Source organism: Pogona vitticeps, chromosome 5 (assembly GCF_051106095.1).
Source record: "Pogona vitticeps strain Pit_001003342236 chromosome 5, PviZW2.1, whole genome shotgun sequence".
Classification (NCBI taxonomy): domain Eukaryota; kingdom Metazoa; phylum Chordata; class Lepidosauria; order Squamata; family Agamidae; genus Pogona; species Pogona vitticeps.
The window spans coordinates 104234224-104256522 of record NC_135787.1 but is presented as its reverse complement, the minus strand read 5'-3'; the positions used below and the strand labels follow the sequence as shown (position 1 = coordinate 104256522).

Sequence of the window (22299 nt, the reverse complement as noted above, 5' to 3'; positions counted from 1 at the left end):
TATCACTGATTATATATTAAAAGAAATAAATTAGATCATTTTGGAGCAAAATTGTGCTATATCTTTTGTATTATCTCCGCATCACCCCCAATCTTCTCTGTGCCCATTGCAGGACATAATGAATGTTGATATTAATTGTTTAGTTTTCTTTATAGTCACATGATGTTACTCTAGCAAATGAACATTCCCAGTTTCTCTAAATTCTCCTCAGGTGATCTAATAGCATCTTGTAATCTATTCAGACATTTCTTCACATCTTATCCAGCAGCATGCCCTGGCACTAGCTGCTCAGCTGATTCCATCCATTCTGCTAGATGGGTAGTTCTGACTCTACTTAGACCTACTCTGACATCCTCTGGTTGAATTGTCAGTTCTTTAGAAGGGCTGGCTCTTTCTAGACTTCAATCTTCTTCTTGGAGAATGGTGCTCATATAAAGGATGAGCTGCCTTTTGTGCTACCTTTTTCTTTCATTATTGGCTATCACTTCCCATCATACTTTGTAATCACTTGTAGAAATGTTTATCTGCAGAGATACGGGGATAGTTTTGACCTTTTTTCTCTATGGGGAATCCCAGCAAGTTTCATCTCCCTGACCGAGGCTGTGCAAGTAAAGTGCCTGTGGAATGCTGCTGCTTTTGTGGTTATTTCCCTTTCAGTTGGAAACTCCATCAGTAAATGTACATTACAGAAGTTGGAGGTGATAGTGGTGGAAAAAGCTTTTTTTTTTTTTTTTTTTGCTTTTGTTTCACTAAGCTTCCCTTCATGTGTTGGCAAATCTTACAGTGCTGGAATTTCCAGAAGGCAGTAAAAATATTCTTACTTCTGATGTCTAGGGTGAACAATTCAAACAAATCCAGTGGAATAGTTGCTCAGAAACTAGGTTGTCAAATCAGATTATAACTGCAGTACGAACGAAAGTCATAGTTATTTGCAATACAATTTGTAAAATGAGAATCATTGAGAAAAAGGCCCTGTTGCATCTTCTGCTATCTGATCATTTACCTCTTGCTTAGTTGTGGTTAGTTTACAATGTGGTTTGCCTATAAACACCAAGCCATACTTGCTGTTAAAGAACAAAGACTTGAGCTCTTCTATACTTCCTCTTCTCCTCGCACTTTACTTCATTAGTTGTTTCACCCTTGGCAGCAAAAGCAGCAGCATCCCACAGGCATTTCCTATTGAATCCAAATTGGCCAAGTATGACATATGCTTGCCCAGAAAATTAGCATTTCAGACTAAGATTGAGTGCAAATCATAATTTGGAGGTTCACTTGTAATAGCAAACTATGATTTGGTACAAATCAGGATTAGAAACTATTCCACCCTCAGACACAAAGGAAAGGTTGGTGTGAGTGCATAAGCCTAATGACATCTTGCTGCTATTCCACATCCTTCAGCATCTGCCTTGCGGTGGAGCCAGCCCTGCTCACATCTGAACATACATACTATATACACTTTCCCTCCTATTTTCCTGTTAAGGTACATCTTTACCCTCCTGCTGAGTTGTCAACCTGCATATATTGTTTTACCAAGAAGGAGTCAAAATTCAGCAGAAGGACAGATGCTGTGATGCTGTGCCAGATGTGGGGAAGGCTGTTCTACCAGGATAATGCAGTTGGAAATATTCCTGCCAAGAAAAGAGCTCAGCACAGGCTAGAAAAAAGGTCCACCAGAATCGTAAAAGAAAATTGTACACTTCTTCATTTGTCCCACTGGTATCTATTTGCTACATAACACTCATTATATTAAGGGCTCTTGAGATACAAGAGTGCTGAAACAAAGTAATACAGGTTTCAGACCATTTCATATTTTACTGGGATTGTCAATAAAACCATGTTTTATCATTTAACCGGTTTCTGAAATATAGGATTCTTCCTTGCTCCTGATGATGAAAAGGTCTGTCTCATGATGAATCTGATTGTTAAGATCTTGACAGGAGACACGATCCACCTGGAGCAGGAACTGGCAAGCCACTCCAGTATCTTTGCCAAGAAAGCCCCATGACCAGAAACAAAAGAGTAAAAGATATGACGCTGGAAGATGGGACCCTCAGGTCGGAAGGCATCCAACATTCTACTGAGGAAGAGTGGAGGACAAGTACAGGTAGCTCCAGAGCTAATGAAGTGGCCGAAAGAACACTCAGCTGTGGACATGCCTGGAAGTGAAAGGAAAGTCCGATGCTGCAAAGAAAAATACTGCATAGGAACCTGGAATGTAAGATCTATGAACCTTGGTAAGCTGGATGTGGTCAAACAGGAGATGGTAAGAATAAACATTGACATCCTGGCTGTCAGTGAACTAAAACAGACGGGAATGGGCAAATTCAATTCAGATGATCATCATATCTACTATTGTGGGAAAGAATCCCATAGAAGAAATGGAGTAGCCCTCATAGTCAACAAAAGAGTGGGGAAAACTGTTCTGGGATACAATCTGAAAAATGATAGAATGATTTCAATACAAATCCAAGGCACACCTTTCAACATCACAGTAATCCAAGTTTATACACCAACCACTGATGCTGAAGAGGCTGAAACTGACCAATTCTATGAAGATTTACACCTTCTAGAACTGACATCAAAGAAAGACGTTCTTCTCATTCTAGGGGACTGGAATGCTAAAGTAGGGAGTCAAGATATAAAAGGAACAACAGGTACGTTTGGCCTTGGAGTTCAAAACGAAGCAGGGAAAAAGCTAATAGAGTTTTGTCAAGAGACCAAGCAAGTCATCACAAACACTCTTTTCCAACAACACAAGAGGTGACTCTACACATGGACATCACCAGTTGGGCAATACCGAAATCAGATTGATTATATTCTCTGCTGCCAAAGATGGAGAAGCTCTATACAGTCAGCAAAAACAAGACCTGGAGCTGTTTGTGGCTCTGATCATCAGCTTCTTATAGCAAAACTCAATCTTAAACTGAAGAGAGTAGGAAAAACCACTGGGCTAGTCAGGTATAATCTAAACCAAATCTCTTATGCATACACAGTGGAAATGAAGATCAGAGTTAAGGAACTCGAACTGGTGGACAGAGTGCCTGAAGAACTATGGTTGGAGGTTCATAACATTGTAGAGGAGGCAGCAACAAAAACTATCCCAAAGAAAAGGAAATGCAAGAAAGCAAAGTGGCTGTCCAACAAAGCCTTACAAATACGGTGGTGCCTCGACTTACGAACGTCCCTATTTGCGACCATTTTGAGTTACAACCAGCTCTGGCCGCAAAATTTTGCTTCTGCTTGCGACCGGAGCTTCGAGTTATGAACAGAAAAAAGCAGGGGGAAAAGGCGGAAAATTCAAATTTCTAACTGTAGGTGGCGACGAGGCTGCTTCTTTCTAGCTTTTTAGCCCCAGCAGCTAGAGAATGTGTGATCGGAGGAGGCTGCCTGGTAAGGTAAGGTGCTGTTTTTAAAAACTGTTCTGGGTGTTCTTGCAGTGTGGTTTTGGGCTGGGGGTTATGTTTCTGTGCTGTGATGGGTCTTGGGAGGTTTGTTTGTTTTTTGTTTTTCCCCCATTTCTGATAGGTCTTGGGGGTTTGGTTGCTTTTTGGAGTTGTCTCCCCCCATTTCCAGTAGGTCTTGGGGGTATGTTTGCTTCTTGGTACTTTGCTTTTCCCCCATTTCTGATCTGTCTTGCATGCTTCGCTTGCTTTTGGCATTACTTTTCCCCCATTTCCATCTGTCTTGCAAGCTCTGCTTGCTTTTCTTTTTTTCCACTCCTTCGACTGGAAGGGATTAATCGTGTTTCCAATGGGTCTTGCAGTGATTTTTTTTAAGGGTGATATTTTTATTCAGCCATAATGGATTAATTGCATTTCAATGCATTTCAATGGGAAATGGTGCTTCGACTTCTGACCATTTTGACTTACGCCCATCTTCCGGAACAGATTAAGTTCATAAGTCGAGGCACCACTGTAGCAAAGAAGGGAAATAAAAAGCAAGGTAGGTAGTTATACTTTATTACGGTCAAAGACCAGTAAAACCAATTCAGTATAAAATAGATACATATAATTATTGTTTAGAAAAGTCAAGCAGGGTAATAAAATTCCATTAAAACATGTTAAAACCTTCTTTCCAATTAATAACATCATATATCCTTAATATTGATAAAACGTCAGGCAGTGTTATATTAAAAACAATTATCCATCTAAAATCACCTACCCAAACATCTGTTTACGAACAACCATTGCTGCAGCACAGAATTTGGCCACTTGTCTTGTGATATAAGGGGAAATGTCTGACAGTAGCCACTGCACATAATCCTCCTCTGATCTCCCAGGAGATTTACAAATAATGGGAAACAAAATGCAAGGGAGATAGGGAAAGTTACAGAAAATTGTATGCTGATTTCCAAAGAATAGCAAGGAGAGACAAGAAGGCCTTTTTAAATGAACTGTGCAAAGAAACAGAGGAAAATAATAGAAAGGGAAGAACCAGAGATCTGTTCAAGAAAACTGGAGATATTAAAGGAACATTTTGTTCAAAGATGGACATGATAAAGGACAAAAATGGCAGGGACCTCACAGAATCAGAAGACATTAAGAAGAGGTGGCAAGAATATACAGAGGAATTATGCCAGAAAGATCTGGATGTCCCAGACAACCCAGATGGTGTGGTTGCTGACCTTGAGCCATACATCCTGAAGAGTGAAGTCAAGTGGGCCTTAGAAAGTATGACTAACAACAAGGCCAGTGGAGGTGATGGCATTCCAGTTGAACTATTTGAAATCTTAAAAGATGATGCTGTTAAGGTGCTACATTCAATATGTCAGCAAGTTTGGAAACCTCAACAGTGGCCAGAGGACTAGAAAAGATCAGTTTACATCCCAATCCCAGAGAAGGGCAGTGCCAAAGAATGCTCCAACTACCCTACAATTACACTCATTTCACACGCTAGCAAGGTTATGGTCAAAATCCTCCAAAGCAGGCTTCAGCAGTATGTGGACCGAGAACTCCCAGAAGTACAAGCTGGATTTTGACGGGGCAGAGGAACTCAAGACCAAATTTCTAATATGCGCTGGGTTATGGAGAAAGCCAGAGAGTTCCAGAGATACATCTACTTCTACTTCATTGACTATACAAAAGCCTTTAACTGTATTGAACACAACAAACTATGGCAAGTTCTTAAAGAAATGGGAGTGCCTGACCACCTTATCCATCTCCTTAGAAATCTATACATGGGACAGGAAGCAACAGTTAGAACTGGATATGGAACAACTGAGTGGTTCAAAATTGGGAAAGGAATACGACAAGTCTGTTTGTTGTCCCCCTGCATATTTAACTTATATGCAGAATGCATTGTGCAAAAGGCTGGACTGGATGAATCCCAAGCCAGAACTAAGATTGCCGGAAGAAATATCAGCAACCTCAGATATGAAGATGATATCACTCTGATGGCAGATAGTGAGGAGGAATTAAAGAACCTGAGGGTGAAAGAGGAGAGCACCAAAAAACAGTCTTAAGCTCAACATAAAAAAACTAAGCTCATGGCTACTGGTCCCATCACCTCCTGGCAACTAGAAGGGGAAGATTTGGAGGCAGTGACAGATTTTACTTTCTTGGGCTCCGTGATCACTGCAGATGGTGATAGCAGCCGTAAAATTAAAAGACACCTGCTTCTTGGGAGGAAAACCATGACAAACCTAGACAGCATCGTAAAAAACAGAGACATCGCCTTGCTGACAAAGGTCCACATAGTCAAAGCTGTGTTTTTTCCAGTAGTGTTATATGGAAGTGACAGCTGGACCATAGAGAGGGCTGACCACTGAAGAACTGATGCTTTTGAATTGTGGTGCAGGAGGAGACACTTGAGAGTCCCCTGGACTGCAAAGAGAACAAACCTATCCATTTTGAAGGATATCAACCTTCAGTGCTCACTAGAAGGACAGATCCTGAAGCTGAGGCTCCAATACGTGGGCCATCTCATGAGAAGACTCCCTGGAAAAGACCCCGAGGTTGGGAAAGTGTGAAGGTAAGAGGAGAAGGGGATGTCAGAGGACGAGATGGTTGGACAGTGTCACCGAAACTACCAACATGAATTTGACCCAACTCCAGGAGGCAGTGGAAGACAGAAAAGTCTGGCGTGCTCTGGTCCATAGGGTCACAAAGAGTCGGACACGACTAAATGACTAAACAACAACAACAACAGCAACAACATCTAATTAATTTTACAGTGTGTTGGACAGTTTTGCTCAGGAAAACAAACAGATAACTGCACAAAAAGAGAAGTCTAGAGAACTTGTATGTGTGGTTTTTCAATGTTTTATCATCTTCTGTCTAGGCTTCCTGCAGAGTCACTTGTGTTGCTTAAAGTGTTTTTGTTCTGAGAATTCTTTAGAATTGCTTGATGCAAGATCTAGAAGAAATACATTTCTGTTTGGCTTGCGCAAACCTACTCAGTGGTAGAAAGATCTGATCTATTTTCAGTGTGGCCATCATTTTAGCAGTAAGTTCTTTGCGCTTGTTCTCTAGCAGTTTATTTCTGCTCTCCGTCTTTTACTTTTGCAACCATTTAAAATAATTTGTGCTTTTCTTATTTCCTGTCATGTGTAGGTATAAACCTTTGGTTGGGAATACTGGGGTTATTTAAGTTGAATGGTGACTCTTTGGTTCACTTCCTGGTTGATTGTGGCTTGTCTAAGGTTATAAGACTTGGTTGGAGCAGCTTGTTTGTTGCACTTAGTAATTACAGGTCCTGTCCTTTGGAAAAGCTGAAAACAAGCTTGTTCTGTCTTCCACTGTGACAGCCCTTTAGATATTTAAAGATGACTGTCATATCACTTCTCTGTCTCTTCTTCCCCAGGTTAAACATAACCAACATCCTCAGCTCTCGTAGGATTTATTTCCCAGACTGTCTGTTTGTCGTTCTCTAAAATTTTTCAAATTTCTAGATAACCTTCATAAACAGTGGTGCCCAAAAACTGGGCACAATGTTCCAGATGAGGTTTGACCCAAGGAGGATAGAGTGGCACTATTTATTAACTTGATCTGGACACCGTACTTTCATTGATGCAGCATAAAAATTGCACTAGCTTTATTTTGCTGCCACATCACACACTCAAGCCACACTTGGTTTCTGATCTACTAAGATTCCTAGGTCCTTTTCAAGCATGTTGCTGTCAGCTGAGCACCAATGAGAATTTAGTAACACTTACTAGGAACATTTATATGATTTCTGTTGATTCAGTGACTCTCCTTTTTATGGAGATGGCAATTTGTAGAATTTTGATATTTCATAGCTCATTCATAGATGGATGTCTGTACTTGATCCTGCAGTCATGAACTTGTGCACATGTCTGAACTATAGTGATGACGAATTATGATTACTGTGGGGTCTTGACTTGAGAACTTAATCCGTATTGGAAGGCGGTTCTCAAGTCAAAAAGTTCTCAAGTCAAATCTGCATTTCCCATAAGAATGCATTGAAAACCATTTGATCCGTATCTGCTCTTTTCCATCCATAGAAACTAATGGGAAGCTGCTATTCTGCCTTCGACCACTAGAGGGGGATATTTTGTTTCTTTTTTTCTTAGGTCAAGAAAGGTTCAGGGAAGGCAGGGAAAATACAGTCCAGGCAGTACAGTACCAGGCAGTCTGAAGACTGTCTCCCAATCCACTCTCTAAACACTGGGAGGAGTGAGGAAGCAGACAGGCACCCTTTTCACTGGCCAACAGTTAACTGAAAGTTCAAATTTTGCCCTTTCCCTGCCTCCCACGTGGTTTTTTTTAGTTCTTAACTCAAATCTAAGTACTTAAGTCAAGTCAATTTTTTCCTATGAGAGCAGTTCTTAAGTCAAAATGTTCTTAACTCAAGCCGTTCTTAAGTCAAGACCCCACTGTACTTCTATTGCATTGTTAGCATACAAGATGTTTCACAGAGGGATGTACCAGAATGACTGCCTTGAGCAATTTATAATCTAAACTTTGGAGAAGATACTAAAGGAGGGAAGGGAAGGGAGGAAACAAATAACATACATAGATCAAAAGGGCCTGATTATATAAGCAAGAACACTTCTATAGATATGAGTTTTATTGCATTTGGGGATAAGGTTCAATAGGTTAATGCTTAAGGCTTCATGGAAAAAGTGGTGTTTGAGGAGGTATCTAAGGGAAAGGAAGTACCCAGTAGCCACTCTTGGAGGTAATTTTCATTCAGTTTGCTTGAGGAATACAAGGATCACAAGAACAGTGGCCAGTCATCAGCAGTGCAAAGACAGCCAGAATGGTACAATAGTGTAACAGTCTCATTGTGGATGATACCCATTTACATGAATGCCCATTTCAGTTTCTCTGCAGTGTGGGTGGTGGTGGTGGTGTTTCCTATTCTGTAGCTGGAGAAAACTGAGAAAAAGGCTTGCAAAAACCCAGTTGTCTCATGGGTGTCCACAGGGAGAGCAAGAATGCTTCCCACCATCCATAACTTTATGTACTATTTATTTTTATGCAGATTGATGTATATCAAGTTAGACCTCTTCCTTCAGACTACCAAGGATTTTCATACAGGAAACACACTGTTCTGGAAGAACGTACAGCTCAAAATTCATGCAAAAATTATCTCATCTTAGCTGCTGTACAAAAGGGACAGAAAACAGTGTTGAAAGTAAGAGGAATGACTCCTGTAGAACTCTCATCCCTGATAAAGAGTAGCTATTTCTCTCTTTCCCCAACCTGTCAAAGATATTCCATGAGAACCCAGTTGCTACCCACTTGTATAGCATGTTTCCCAGGGTTTCTAAGATGAAGGAAGTCATTCTAGCACAACGGGGCCCCTTTTCCTGACAAGTCTCAGGAAGTTGTCAGTATTGTGATAAGGATGATGATGCAAAAAACAAACAAAAAGCCCAGTACATTCTTAAACATAATGTTCGTTCATCTTTTATTTATTCTTTGGGTTTTGCTCTCTTTTTACAAGTCTTCCCCCCCCCCTTCTCCCTCGGCCCCATTCAACCTACACTCAACCTGTACCTTTCTTTGGTTTTGGAGCTGATATAGAGCAAAGAAAGGTGCAGATAGTATAAAGAAGCTCACTCCAGAAGAAGGCTTCGCTGAAACATGTCGAGCCAAAGCTTTTAAATGATTCATTTAAAGAAATACAGAATAAAGAGCTTGTTTCTATTTTCTATATCCTGAGACTTCATTTCTCGTTTATAATCTAGGATGCTTTTGTAAACTGGAAGAGAGCTGTGCCTTACAGTGGTGCCTCGCTAGACAGTTACCCCGCATAACAGTTTTTTTGCTAGACATTGACTTTTTGCGATCGCTATAGTGATTCGAAAAACAGTGATTCCTATGGGGGAATTTCTTTGGACAATGTTTGGTCCCTGCTTCGCAAACTGATTTTCGCTAGACAACGATTTTGACAGCTCCCTCCGCCCTCGCAAAATGGGTGTTTTCGGGACCTAAGCTTCGCAAGACAGCTATTTAAACATCGGCAGTTCGCAAAGCATCTTTCCTATGGCCGATCTTTGCTAGACAATGACGATTCTTCCCCATTGGAACGCATTAAACAGGTTTCCAATGCATTCCAATATGGAAATGCTTTTCACTAGACAATGATTTCGCTAAACAGCAATTTCAGTGGAACGGATTATCATCGTCTAGCGAGGCACCACTGTACTTCCTTTTCTGTTCCTAATATGACAGAAATGACTACTATGTATACAGCAGCCAGTCAGTCTTGAAGAATTAGCTCCCTAGCATTGTCAAGGGCAACACAGTAAAACAGTTTCACAATTTAGCCCACAAAAATAACTAGCCCGCTGCCACTGTTTAAAAGAAACAGTGGCAGCGGGCTAGTTATTTTTGTGGGCTAAATTGTGAAACTGTTTTACTGTGTTGCCCTTGACAATGGTAGGGAGCTAATTCTTCAAGACTGTTCTTGCATCTCTCTTTTACACCCTTTTAAAAATATAGTACTTGACACATAACTGTTTTGAAAACAAACCTCTTTGCTCAGTAAGCCAGTATTCCACTGTGGCTTGCACAGGACAGAAGATGCGGTCCCTGGTGTCCCATAATTAGCCATTCTGTTCATCAGCAGTGCTGCAACAGCTGCTGTTTTCCAGTACTGTGGGATTCAGACCTTGGATCAGAAATAACCATAGCTAAAATTAAATAGCAGTTATCATCCAACTTCTCTCTAAGTACCCAGAGTACTGATTGCCATCAAGGAGAAGGCCTTGAAAAACAGATGCTCTGGGCATTAAACTTAAGGAGTTAAAGTCTGATGTCAAGTGTGTTTTCCTGTGATCATCTTGTATCCTGTGATTATTGTCTTTTTGTATTACGGGTTAAAGGGGAATGATTTACTCTTATCTCAATATTTTACCTGGTGCCTTGCAACTTTTCCTGTGGATTCTTATCATGCAGTCCTACTAATAACAGAGATAAAGAAACCACATAATTTCCCCCTTGACTATTGATTTTTTATTGCTATATTACTGGAACATGGAGAACTGCTGCTGCTGAATACTTTAAAACCTTTCAAATGAATATTATGAATTCGTAAAAATATTTTATGGATATGCCCTTCAATGTAAATATTTCCAGAGCTGCTTATGATGGTAAAATCTGTGAAACTTAGCCTCAAGAGACTGTTCACATGATTAGTGGATGTGGGTGCTGGGGTATGGCCGCCTCTATCACTAAGATCAATATAGTGTCTGACACACAGTCAGAATGTAAACTCCACATGGAAATTCCATGTCAACCCTCCATCTCTGGGATGGGAACTATGATAATACAGGCAGGCAGGACTGCCATGTACTGATGAGCTGTTGCATATTAATTCCAGGAAGCTGTGTTTGTACAGTGTGTAAAGCCCAGCACTATGTTTTTGTCAAAGTGGACCTTATGGCTGCCAGCTGCCATGCAGTGAGTATGCTGCAAATCTCCTGACTGTCATGAGACAGAGTGTCAATGGGCAAAGCTTCATTTTTGCAAGAGCTGTAGCAACATTCTCTAAGACAGAGGAAGTATTCTTTATTCTGGATTGAGAAAGGGTAATACCTGCCTCTTACATCTGGAAAGGGCAGAGAGCAAGTTGGTGACCTTTCATGTGCACATTTCTTTTAGTGCAGGATCTGACCCTTTCACACAATATGCTTTTAAGGATTTTGGTCTTTTAATGATTGTAAGTGGCAATGTGGTGTAGTGGAATAGAGTGACGGACTAGTATTCAGTAGACCTGGGTTCAAATCCCTGCTAAGCCATGTAAACTCACTGGGTGGTTGTAATGATAAAATCACTCCTTAAATATGTCACATAGTTTGAAAGGAGTATCACCATAAGTCAGATGTGACTTGATAGCACACAACAACATTAACCATTGTCTGTAAGGTTTGTTTCTGCCTTGAGAGAAAAAGAGGGTGCTTGTAATGGTTGGTAAAATCCGCCCTCTATTTTTAATGCTAGATAGCTTTCACACACTGAAATCCCAGAGGGAGGAGCAGTGTGTTCCTAAGTGGGCTTGCAGGCATGCGTTTGCATCCCCAGGAAAGTCTGCATCACGCAAGTTCCCCCATTGTAATAATGGGCATTTTACTAGCACCCTGCATAAGCATGCCATCTGGACATTTTACAAGTTGGCAGAAGAGTGGCACTTACTTGGCTTCCATGTGAGAAATCTCATTCTTCTTGAGTTTCACTGAGCCGTGCCATGTGCTTCTATTCCACCCTCCCCTCTCTACCCCTTGTAACTGTTGCTGTCCTGCCATCTCCTTCCATATCACTGTGGGACTGAATTAGCCCAAGCTCACAGGTCAATTCCTGTCCATCTGTCTCACTTCAATATTTTAATATTTAGGACTACCAACGCAGGTCCTCCACATAATACCCAACAGCCTGCTTTACATTCCAGGGAGCTGGGATGACAAGCCTGCTGTGCAAAAAACGCAAGAAAGGAGGAGGTAGGAGAGAAGGATTTTTTCTATCTGAAAACCTGTTCTTGTCTTTTCATTCTGAGCTACCTGCAGTGGGGGTGGGGGTTAATTGCTGTGAGCAGAACAAGCTTTTAGGGGACATTTCTCAGTCAACTTGCCAATTCAGTGCTTAATTCAGAAACAGAACTCAGCTCTACAATTGTGGCAAATAACTTTTTCTTTTTCTAAAGATCAGACTTATTCTTGTGTTCCCCATCCCAGACGCTTTGCTGGATGGCAGCATGCAGAGTGTGGTTATGCATAGTTTATTTTTAGTTCCACATAAGGGCTGGTCCTTAGTCAGCTTCTGAGCACATAGTGTCACATTCAGGAAATCCAGAATAATATCTGTTTTAGATACTGCAAATGTTGAGTGATTTCGACGAAAGAGAAGTGGGGATGGGCCATTTTAACAATTTTTAAATGAACTTTTTTATTGAAATGTATGAGGATTTGCTTAGTGCAAAACAATTTAGGGAGCCATAGTTTTGAGTTAGTACCAAGTCTGGCAGCAGATCAGGGACAGAAAAATAGTCTGGAAGCGCCCAAAGCATGGAAGGTTCTGGTAAGGGAGAGGTCTAGAGCAGCAAAATCCAGTACCCTGCAAGATATAAGAAAATGTTGCATTAGGGTGACATCTAATAAAGGGGCGGAGGGGAAGAGGAATCCAAAAGAAAACATTTGTTTTGTTGCTCTGTCTCCTTTTAAAGGATTTCTTAAGTTGGAAACAAAGAAATAATGATATGACTAATCTGTTACTGTTACTTTAACAGAAGGATACTGTGTAGACAAAGACCTCCTTTGAAACTCCGGTTTCCTATTATGTCATCTGGCAAGCTGCTTGGAGGCTCAGTGGGTTACAAGGCCCTTACAGACTGCAGAATTGGGGATGCGGTCTATGTCTCATTCTTAAGAAATTCAGATATGCTTCATATCCTGTTGTAATTTGGAGCTAGCTCACATTTAAGTACAGTCATGTGGAAACCTGCTGTTAAAGCATTGTAAATGTATCCTCTGGGGACTTTGTTTTGGCATCCAGCATACATGGTACATATCTATTTTAAGAATTAAAATTCTTGACAAATAAATGAGGAGGATGCCTTGGAATTGTTATTTACACCCATTTGTCCAAGTACGTAGCATGAGCAAAGATGGTGTTTTTGCCTGCTCCCCTCTCTTCCTTCCAGTGGAATAAAGAAAAGTTCATATAATAGAGTGGGTATTTAGGCTGTACATATCTAGTGCTATACTTCATGTTTGCTAATTGAAAGGAAACTATTTGCCTTAACTTTTTTTATTCAAAGGTTTTTGTGCATGTTCAAGTAGTAAATAATGTCTTTGATGTGAAATACTATGTTGTTGTGAAGTATAGATATCCACCGTCTGCATGTGTTTTGTTTTTGTTTTTTAAGATTGTGTTTGTATGAGGTGGGAAGGTGATGAATAAACGGAAAGAGGAAATAGGAATTAGGTTCTTTATGTATACAATCAAAAACTGTCTTTCAGTGAAACATTAATTGAGGATATTCATGACAATTTTTTGTTTTATTTTGTTTTCGTTCTTCTGGTGTGTGCCTCATCCGTCCGTCCGTCCGTCCGTCCGTCCGTCCATCTGTCCGTCCTTCTATCTATCTATCTATCTATCTATCTATCTATCTATCTATCTATCTATCTATCTATCTATCTATCTATCTATCTATCTATCTATCTATCTATCTATCTATCTATCTATCTATCTATCTATCTATCTATCTATCTATCTATCTATCTATCTATCTATCTATCTATCTATCTATCTATCTATCATGTCCTTTTGTTTAACATGAAAAGGCAAGCGTTTCATTTCCCTTTTCTCCCTTCCTGTTCTGGCACTAGTCCAAAAGAGCTCTAAATGACTTATAATAGATACTCCCAAAAAGCAGAGGCAAGGCAACAGATAATCAATCTGATCCAAAAGCAGGCAGTGGCACAACCAACTACCACTATGCGCAAACAAAACAGCCCCTCCAAACACCACCAAAATATTCACCTCTAACAGAATAAATATAGAGTAAATTAGCCAAATTTTTAAGGAAAAAAATCAACCACACACCACACCCACCCACATGCTCCTTTCCTGGAAACCAAAAAAAGCAAGCAAGCTAAGAAAGGCAAACATATATAGGCACACACACATCTGAAAGAAAAATAATTACAATAATAAGAAATTCCTTCCCTCCACTGTTCAGTGTCTTCTCTTCTTTGAGTCTAGCACAGCAGCAGTCAGATAGGAACTGTGATGTTTACCACATGACCCTTGCTTCACCAAACAAAGGCTCACATCGTCAGCTCACCAGCAGATATCAAATGAAAAGTTACTTCTCTTTCTCACTGCCACCAGTGGATTTCCGTTATCCACAACGTAAAAGACTTTATTCAGACACTTGCTGCCAACAGAATTGATTTATTGAAGTGTATTAAATTATATTGGAATCACAGATGTTATTTATTAATTGCATACAATCATCAATATCATATACAGTGGTGCCTCGCACAACGAGTGCCTCACACAATGATGAATTCACACAAATTCTGGAAACTTCAGATGGTCCAGAATGCAGCAGCCAGGCTCCTTAGTGGGGTGAGAAAACACCAGCATATCTCCCCCACCCTGGCTGCTTTGCACTGGTTACCCATCCGTTTCCGCGTTGACTTCAAAGTGCTAATGATCACTTATAAAGCCCTAAACGGTTTGGGACCTCAGTATTTGGCAGACCGTCTTCTCCCACCCAGATCTACCCGAATCACCCGACATAGCCAGCAGGGGCGGCTGAGGGGTCTGACGCCGAGAGAAGCCCGGAAGGAAAAAACAAGAAACCGGGCCTTCTCGGCGGTGGCTCCTCGGCTGTGGAACGCCCTTCCAACAGAAATTCGGCTGGCACCCTCGCTGGGTGTTTTTAAAAGCCAGTTAAAAACTTGGTTATTCAAGCAGGCCTTCCCTCCAGTCAATTAAGTCTTTCTCTTTTTCTTTTTCTTTGCTATTCCATCTTGGTAAACTTCTCTTTAAATTAATTGTTTTAAATTGAAACTGTAGTTGTAATTTTTATGATTTTATATATTTTTATACTGTTTTGTTTTATTTTGTAAGCCGCCCCGAGTAGACATGGTCTAGAGGGGCGGGGTAAAAATCAAATAAATAAATAAATAAATAAATAAATTCTGTCAAATTTGCTGCCTCACACAGCGATGTTTCCTATGGGGGATTTTCACACAACGATCTCCCTTTTCGCTCCTGTAAAAGTGTCTTACAATGTTTGGAAGCTGTTTTAAATTATTGCAATGGTTAGTCCTCCTCCTGAAACCTATGCAAACTGATTTTGGTGTTGTTCTGACACTTCGTTAATTTATGATGATTTTTTGTTTTTTCCATTGGAAACCATTAGGCAGACCATCCAATGGTTTCCAATGGAGAAAATTCAAAAAATCATCATAAATTAACGAAGTGTCAGAACAACACCAAAATCAGTTTGCATAGGTTTCAGGAGGTGGACTAACCATTGCAATCATTTAAAACAGCTTCCAAACATTGTAAGACACTTTTACAGGAGCGAAAAAGGACTTCGCAAAGCCATTGGAATGTATTGAGTCGGCTTCAATACATTCCAATGAAGGAAACATTGTTTCACACAGCGATGTTTCCTATGGGGATTTTCACTCAGCGATGGCAATCTGTTCCAATTGGAACGGATTAACCGGTTTTCAATGCATTCCTATGAGAAATGTTGTTTCACAAAACGATGTTTCACACAACGTTGATTTTTTTGGAACCAATTAACATCGTTGTGTGAGGCACCACTGTATCTTTTGCCACCACCTGCTCCATCTATGTATCTGTTTATCTCTACCAACTTACCTCTATCTCACTTCTTATTACCTCTCTGACTATCTCTCTTGACCTTCTTTCCAACTGTCCATCTTATTTCCAACTGCTCTCTAACCGCCACTCTCACTCTGCCACACCTTCTTGTATTCACTGACTCCGCCCCTCCACTCCTCCCATAGGCTCATGCAAATGAGATCTGGACCTGAGGGACAGGAGTGACGCGGGGCCGATCGTCACAAGAACAAAAATCCCAAAGAGAGAAAGAATGGCTAAAACAACCCAAAGAAATTGGGATGAGTTAGTGCAAAATACCATCAGTCCTATTATTAATGTCAGCCAGTGAATTCCAAGGGGGCATGTTGACAGAGGCAGGCTGCCTGGCAGCAGCAGCAAAAATAATCCAAAAATTAGGGAAGTCATTCCCAAATCCCCACCAAATCAAGGAAAATATAAAGAAGCTAACAGTTACAGCTACGCAGCACAACGTGAGGAGGACCAGGAGCCCACACACTGACAAGGAATGAGTGAAACAAAGATGCCAACCAATTCAGTCCGATTTCAAATTGCAAATTTCTTGCTTCCCCTCCTCATGGTTGTTCAGACTGGATGCTTACAGAAGCCCTGGTGATGCTATTGAATGAAAACCTTCTGAGTGATTTTGCAGACACAAGATGAAAGGAAGGTTAAACAAAAGAGGAAAATATGGAATAAAACACAAAATATTTCTCTCTCTCTATCATTAACACAAAATATTAATATTTAAGAGACTCTCTTTTGGGAATCAATGGCTGAAATCCTATTGCTAAGTATGGCAAGTCACACTAGAAGTGGTCCATTGAATTAATGGGGATTTAATGAGTCAACTCCTGTGTAAGTTTAATAGGTTCAAATGGGCCTATCATAGTTGTGGCTTACTATGCTAAAAACCAAAAGAAATTATAAGATGGAAGATGCCAAATTGCCAATGTTCTCTTTGCATTTTGTGTTTGATGCCTGGTCACATACTGAGGAACTTTCTTGAAGATTTTTGGGCTAAAACAGTCCACAGAGCATTAAACATCTTTTTGAACTGAAAGTGGGGTTTCCAGTTTCATTCTTGCTATACGTTTGTGTCTCTTGCTACATATTTCTACATGTTCTTCTAATATTCAGCTGAATGTCTGGCACAGTCTGCCACTGTATTGTTTTATAATATACATGAGGGAATTCCGTGCATGACAGTGCTCCTGTGCCAAAAATCAGTATATGTGGAAAACATATTTGCCAGGAAAAATAAAGTCTTTTCTCTGGGGTGTCAATTTCCCATATAAACAGCGATTTTTGATGTTGGCCATTTTAAAACCTTCATGTGTCTTGAAATAGTTTTAGGAAGAGTGGTAGTAGATAGTTTTTTGTACGTTTTGTTTGGCCTACCACAGAAGTAGGTGTGATAACAAAAGCACAGTTGTCATCAAAAATTGCAGCCTAATGTCAGACTGCCTCCCACACAACATGTAGTTATGGATTATGTGAGGTTTTGTCATCCAATCCTGTGCTTCCCTACTCTTTTTCCAGTCTTAGATGTTAGGTTTCACAAAAAAAACCCCACACCCTATTAAATAATATATTTGTGCTTATTAAAATGTCAGTTTGACTCAAATAACGCTACTAGGTTCTTCCACTTCTCTCCCATTAAATTACCCAAAATAGAGTCAACACAAAAGAAGGAGAGGATCTGCTACACAAACAACTTTGTCAGAATCATAAAAGGACACCCTCTTTTTGGTAACATGTCAGGCATCATTATAAAAGAGCCCCAAGAGTTCATATTTTTAAAAGATCCTTGATTGGTTAGGATAGTCTTTTGGCCTCAGTCAGCTGGATTTCCCCTCACTGAGCTTAATTTATTGTTAAGAAAGCTGATAGGAAAAAAATTGATTCATCTGAAATGTGATGCTTCAAATCATTCTGGCACGATGTAATACATAGTTAGTGCACCAAGAGACAGTTCCTTTCATAAAGAAGCTTTGCTATTATTTTCACTATTTACTGGAGAGAATGAGAATTTAGTAGATAAAGGGTGGTGATGATTCTTGTAGAGGCTGCAAGAATTGATATTGCTCAAACATGGAAAAACACTCAAGGACTTTCCTCTCAAAGATATCTGGATAGAATATGGGCAATAGCACTGGTGGAAAAATTTACTACTCATCTTAGAGTGCTTAGAGGAGAAATAAAAGAAGATCATAATAATCATCTTAGAACTGCAGAGCTGAAAGGGACCCTGTGGATGTCATTAAAATTTGGCATCCTTTGTTAGTTTTTGGTTTGGAATTAAATAGAAAGGATTATATTTTGAGAAGTCAGCTGGATTATTGATGTGTTATCTTTTAAGATTAATAAAATGAGTGTATGTATTAAGAATATATAGGAATGGATTGTATTATTTGTATCAATAAACATATTGCAGAGAATGTAATGATATTGATAACTGGGTTATAAAATAAAATAATTTTAAAAGTTTTTTTAAAAAAATGTGGTGCTAGAGATGAGCTTTGCAGATACCCTGGACAGCCAGAAAGATGAACATTGGATCCTACATAAAATCCATCAAATCAAGCATGAATTATCTCTGGAGGCAAACTGAGGTTGTCCTACTTTGGGCACCTCATTAGAAGGCAAGATTCTCTGGAAAAGACAATAATGCTGGGAAAGGTGGAACGAAGCAATAAAAGAGGGCCATTGATGATAGAACATTTTAGAGATAACTCATTCATAAGGATGCCATAAGTTGATTACGACTTGATGGCACATGAGAGCAACTAATATTAGCAAATAGCAAAATCTCAGAGGATGGGACATCGTTTCTCTGGTAGGTCATCCCTGTTCAGTGAGAATTGGAGAAGGGGGGATACTTTTAAAGGAACAGCTGGGGTAATAGTGGCTGTAAACGGTAGCTAAATCTGTTAGGATAGATAAGATTGTGGCATCATATTGCTAGTTTGTCATTCCTAGTTGGCTAGGATCCTTTGAGGCTGAGTAAAGAGAAAGGGAGAATAATGTTTGTTAGCCACCTTGAGTACAATTTTTAGTGGAAAGACAGGACAGAAATATAATTACATGAACAAAACAGTCTCGAAAGATCAGCTGGAGGTAGGGATTGAATGCGAACTGCAGTGAACAGCTAAAAAATAAAATTGGGGGAGATGAGTGATTTGATTCTACAAAAATGATAATGTTCATGGTAAAAGCCAGCTCTGTTTTAGTTAAAAATGAAGCAAAGACTCAACTATGAATATACCAATGACTTTTTGGGTGTGTGTCTCTCTCTTTGTTTCAGTGACTGACTTGCAGGAGGAGGGTAAAAATGCTATCAATGCACCAATGTCACCTGCCACAACTGATCTTCATCCAGAAGATACTTTACTAGGTACAGTATGGATGCTATTTGTGAACACTTGTGAACAAATGAAAGTGATTCTCTGTTATGTAGAGAAAAGACTTGATATACTTTTGTCTGAAGCAGTGCCATCGAAAGTAAGAGATTTTTTTCTGTGCCACTAGGTGGCTGTGGTCAGTTCTCAACTACAGTGGGTATAACCATCAGTTGTCCTGTTGTACCCATATTGAATGTAAATGGGAATCTATAGTTATCAGAAATTGTTTCCATAATGCCCTCCCCTTGCTTGCAAATTCACTGTGGTGCTGAGAATATGTGCATTCAGTGCAAGATCAAAGAAACCAGGGCTCACCAAATTAAACAAATTTTTGATGGACAGATTCTAATACTACAACTCTTTTGGGGTCTTGAGTGCACACACTCTTTAGCTGTACAGCTCTTACCTGTAGACTCTACTCATTGTATTTCATAGAATTGGGACCAACAAATTGAAGGGCCAAATCTGCCCAGAATCCCAATTCATGTTTCTTCTCCCTTCTATTATAATTGTGGAGGCAAAAGAGGAATAGATATTGTAGTTGCCAGTGTGGCCTTTGAATATTCAGGCATGCAATTCATGGAGTGGAGATTGAGACACTGACTGGCTATTCCTGGCTCGTTTTTCAAAGTGGCCCTTTTGGAAAACATTCTGGCAAGAAAACATAGTTCTATAGAGTCTAGTTGTCTGCAAAAGTACTGTGTTGCATGATATAACAAAATACATACATACATACATAAACCTTTATTGGCATTTGATTACAGTAAGAAAAATAGACAATGTAACCACGGAAGTAAAGAGGGGGAAGGTTAGAACTGAAGTTGGGAGGGATGGGGATTACGGTTTCTCATAAGAATAGTTGACAGAAATTCCGCCACGAGATGGGTAGTGGTTGGAAAGTAATCACTTAGGAGAATTGGGAGGGGGTCAGAGAGGGAGGGAGGGAGGGTTAGGAGAAAAGGGTGTAGCAAGGAAGATCTGAGGGCGGAGTGAGAGGGGCAACGAAGTAAAATATGGGCTACTGTATCTGATTCGCGGAAACAGAGTGGACAGAATCTGTTTGATCGGGGGGTATTGGAGTATCTGCCAAAGTGATAAGCAGATGGGAAGATGTTTAAACGAGCAAGAAGAAAGGCCCTCCTTTTCCTTGGGTCTGTCAGGTGAAAGAGATAACTGGCTGGGTGGCCCAGTAAGGGGGGGAGCCCAAAGTAAGATGGTGAGCAAGTGGGATTTAGATTAAGTAGGAGGGTCTGAGTTTCTTGTTCCAGTAGTTTAGACTTAATGATAAGGTGGGCTTTAGGAAGGTCAAGGTCGGCCAAGGTTTCAGGGGATAGGTCGAAGGTGGAAAGCTTAGCATCTACTAGTTTGAACCAGTTGGATATGTGAGAATCACGAATAAGATCATATAAGATGGAGGTTGGGTGGGAGTTGAGATGAAGTTTCAGCCAAAATTTGAAGGTAGAAATCCAAGCAGAGGTGGAGGGAAGGTGGATACCTAGTTCTAATGCAATCGTGGACAGTCTGATTGAGTTGGGGATCCCCAGAATCTTACGAAGAAATTTAGAGATTGAGCAATCCAGTTTGGAGTTGGCGACTTCAATCCAAACGGGTGCTCCGTACAGTAATTGAGGGACGGATTTGAGTTGGAATGCCTGAAGAGCAGCAGGAATGAATTGGTTGCCTTTGTTGAAAAAGAATCTGACTATGGCGTTTTGAGATAGAAGAGCTGAGGATATGGCAGATTTACGGTGGGGTAGCCAAGAGTGGCGGTAGTGAAATGTAACTCCAAGATACTTGAAGGATGGTACCTGCTGAAAGCTGAGGTTTTGTATTTTCCATTGGGATGGAGTCCATGATTTGGAGAAGACTAAAATTTTAGTCTTCACGGAGTTAATGGATAGATGATTTGCAAGACAGTACTCCTGGAAGGTTAAAAGCAGCTTACGGAGACCACGCTTGGAGAGAGATAGAAGGACAGCGTCGTCAGCATATAGGAGTAGAGGAATAGGTGAGTTGTTCAGGGAGGGGATGGGAAGGTCAAGAGGGAGTAAGACAGGAGGAAGATCGGCTATATAGAGGTTAAATAAGAGGGGTGCCAGAATGCATCCCTGTCTGACGCCTTTGTGGATAGGAATATCTTCAGTCACGGCGCCAGTGCGGTCTAAACGTACGCGACATGAGTTGGAAGAATGTAGTTGCTGGATGAGCGAGAGAAGACGGGGGTCAATATTCCAGTTCATTAGTTTCTTCCATAAGGTGTTCCTGTCTACGGAGTCAAAGGCTCCTTTGAGATCGATGAATGCGGAGTAAAGTTTTGCCTTGTGGGACTGGGAGTATTTATTAACTAGGAAAGAGAGGGTGAAAATATGGTCCAGGGTCGAAGCTCCTGGGTGGAAGGCAATTTGTTCCCTAGTTGGGAGACCAATGTCTTCCGCCCAGGCAGTGAGTTTCTTGAGGAGAAATCTTGAGTAGAGTTTCCCAATAAAGGATAGAAGGCTTATTGGTCTATAGTTGCTGGGGAGAGAGGGGTCGCCTTTTTTAAATATTGGGACAATAATTGAATTAAGCCAAGATTCAGGAATGATACCTGATTTATTGACGATGGTGAATAGGTTAGCAAGAGGGATGGACCACCATGTGTGGTTGTTGGTGAGGAACTCTGAGGGAATTCCATCCGGACCGGGGGATTTCTGGGATTTGAGAGTGTGGATAAGCTCAATGATTTCATCGGGTGTAACGGGGGGCCAGTCTAGTAATTCAGGGGAAGGGTAAGGATATTTTATGGAAGGAGTCTGGGTGGAGAAGACGTGGGTGTAGTAGGTTGACCAAGAGGAGGAAGAGATCGGGGTGGGGAGAATTGGGTCTGAGTGGGATAGTGATCTAGAAACAAGGGACCAAAAAAGGCTATGGTTGTTGGAGAGAATTGAATGGTGGAGAAGGCTCCAGTTTTGTTGGGCATATAGATTTTTTTTTGCTCAAACAAAGTACGGCAGAATTTTTTAAGATAGGAGTAAGTTAGGACAAGGTCGGAAGAGGGGTCTGCAAGGGCTGCACGGAAAGTTTGCCTGGTCAGTTTCTTGGCTGTCAAACAGTCTGAGTCAAAC

At 40.6% G+C, this 22299-nt stretch overlaps 1 protein-coding gene across 4 annotated transcripts in view; it reads left to right on the top strand.

Annotated features, from left to right (window-relative positions):
- Positions 1–22299, top strand: part of PARVB (parvin beta) — a 70616-nt gene that overhangs the window by 22484 nt on the left and 25833 nt on the right. For 2 of the 4 annotated variants that reach the window (XM_073000835.2, XM_020788903.3), the window contains exon 2: positions 19099–19188. In XM_073000835.2, the coding sequence (XP_072856936.1) occupies positions 19143–19188 (46 nt within the window). In that variant the 5' untranslated portion in view covers positions 19099–19142. Of the gene's footprint in view, positions 1–6329; positions 6445–11691; positions 11906–19098; positions 19189–22299 lie in introns of those variants that run through there. The other 2 variants (XM_020788905.3, XM_020788904.3) reach the window with 2 other exon arrangements.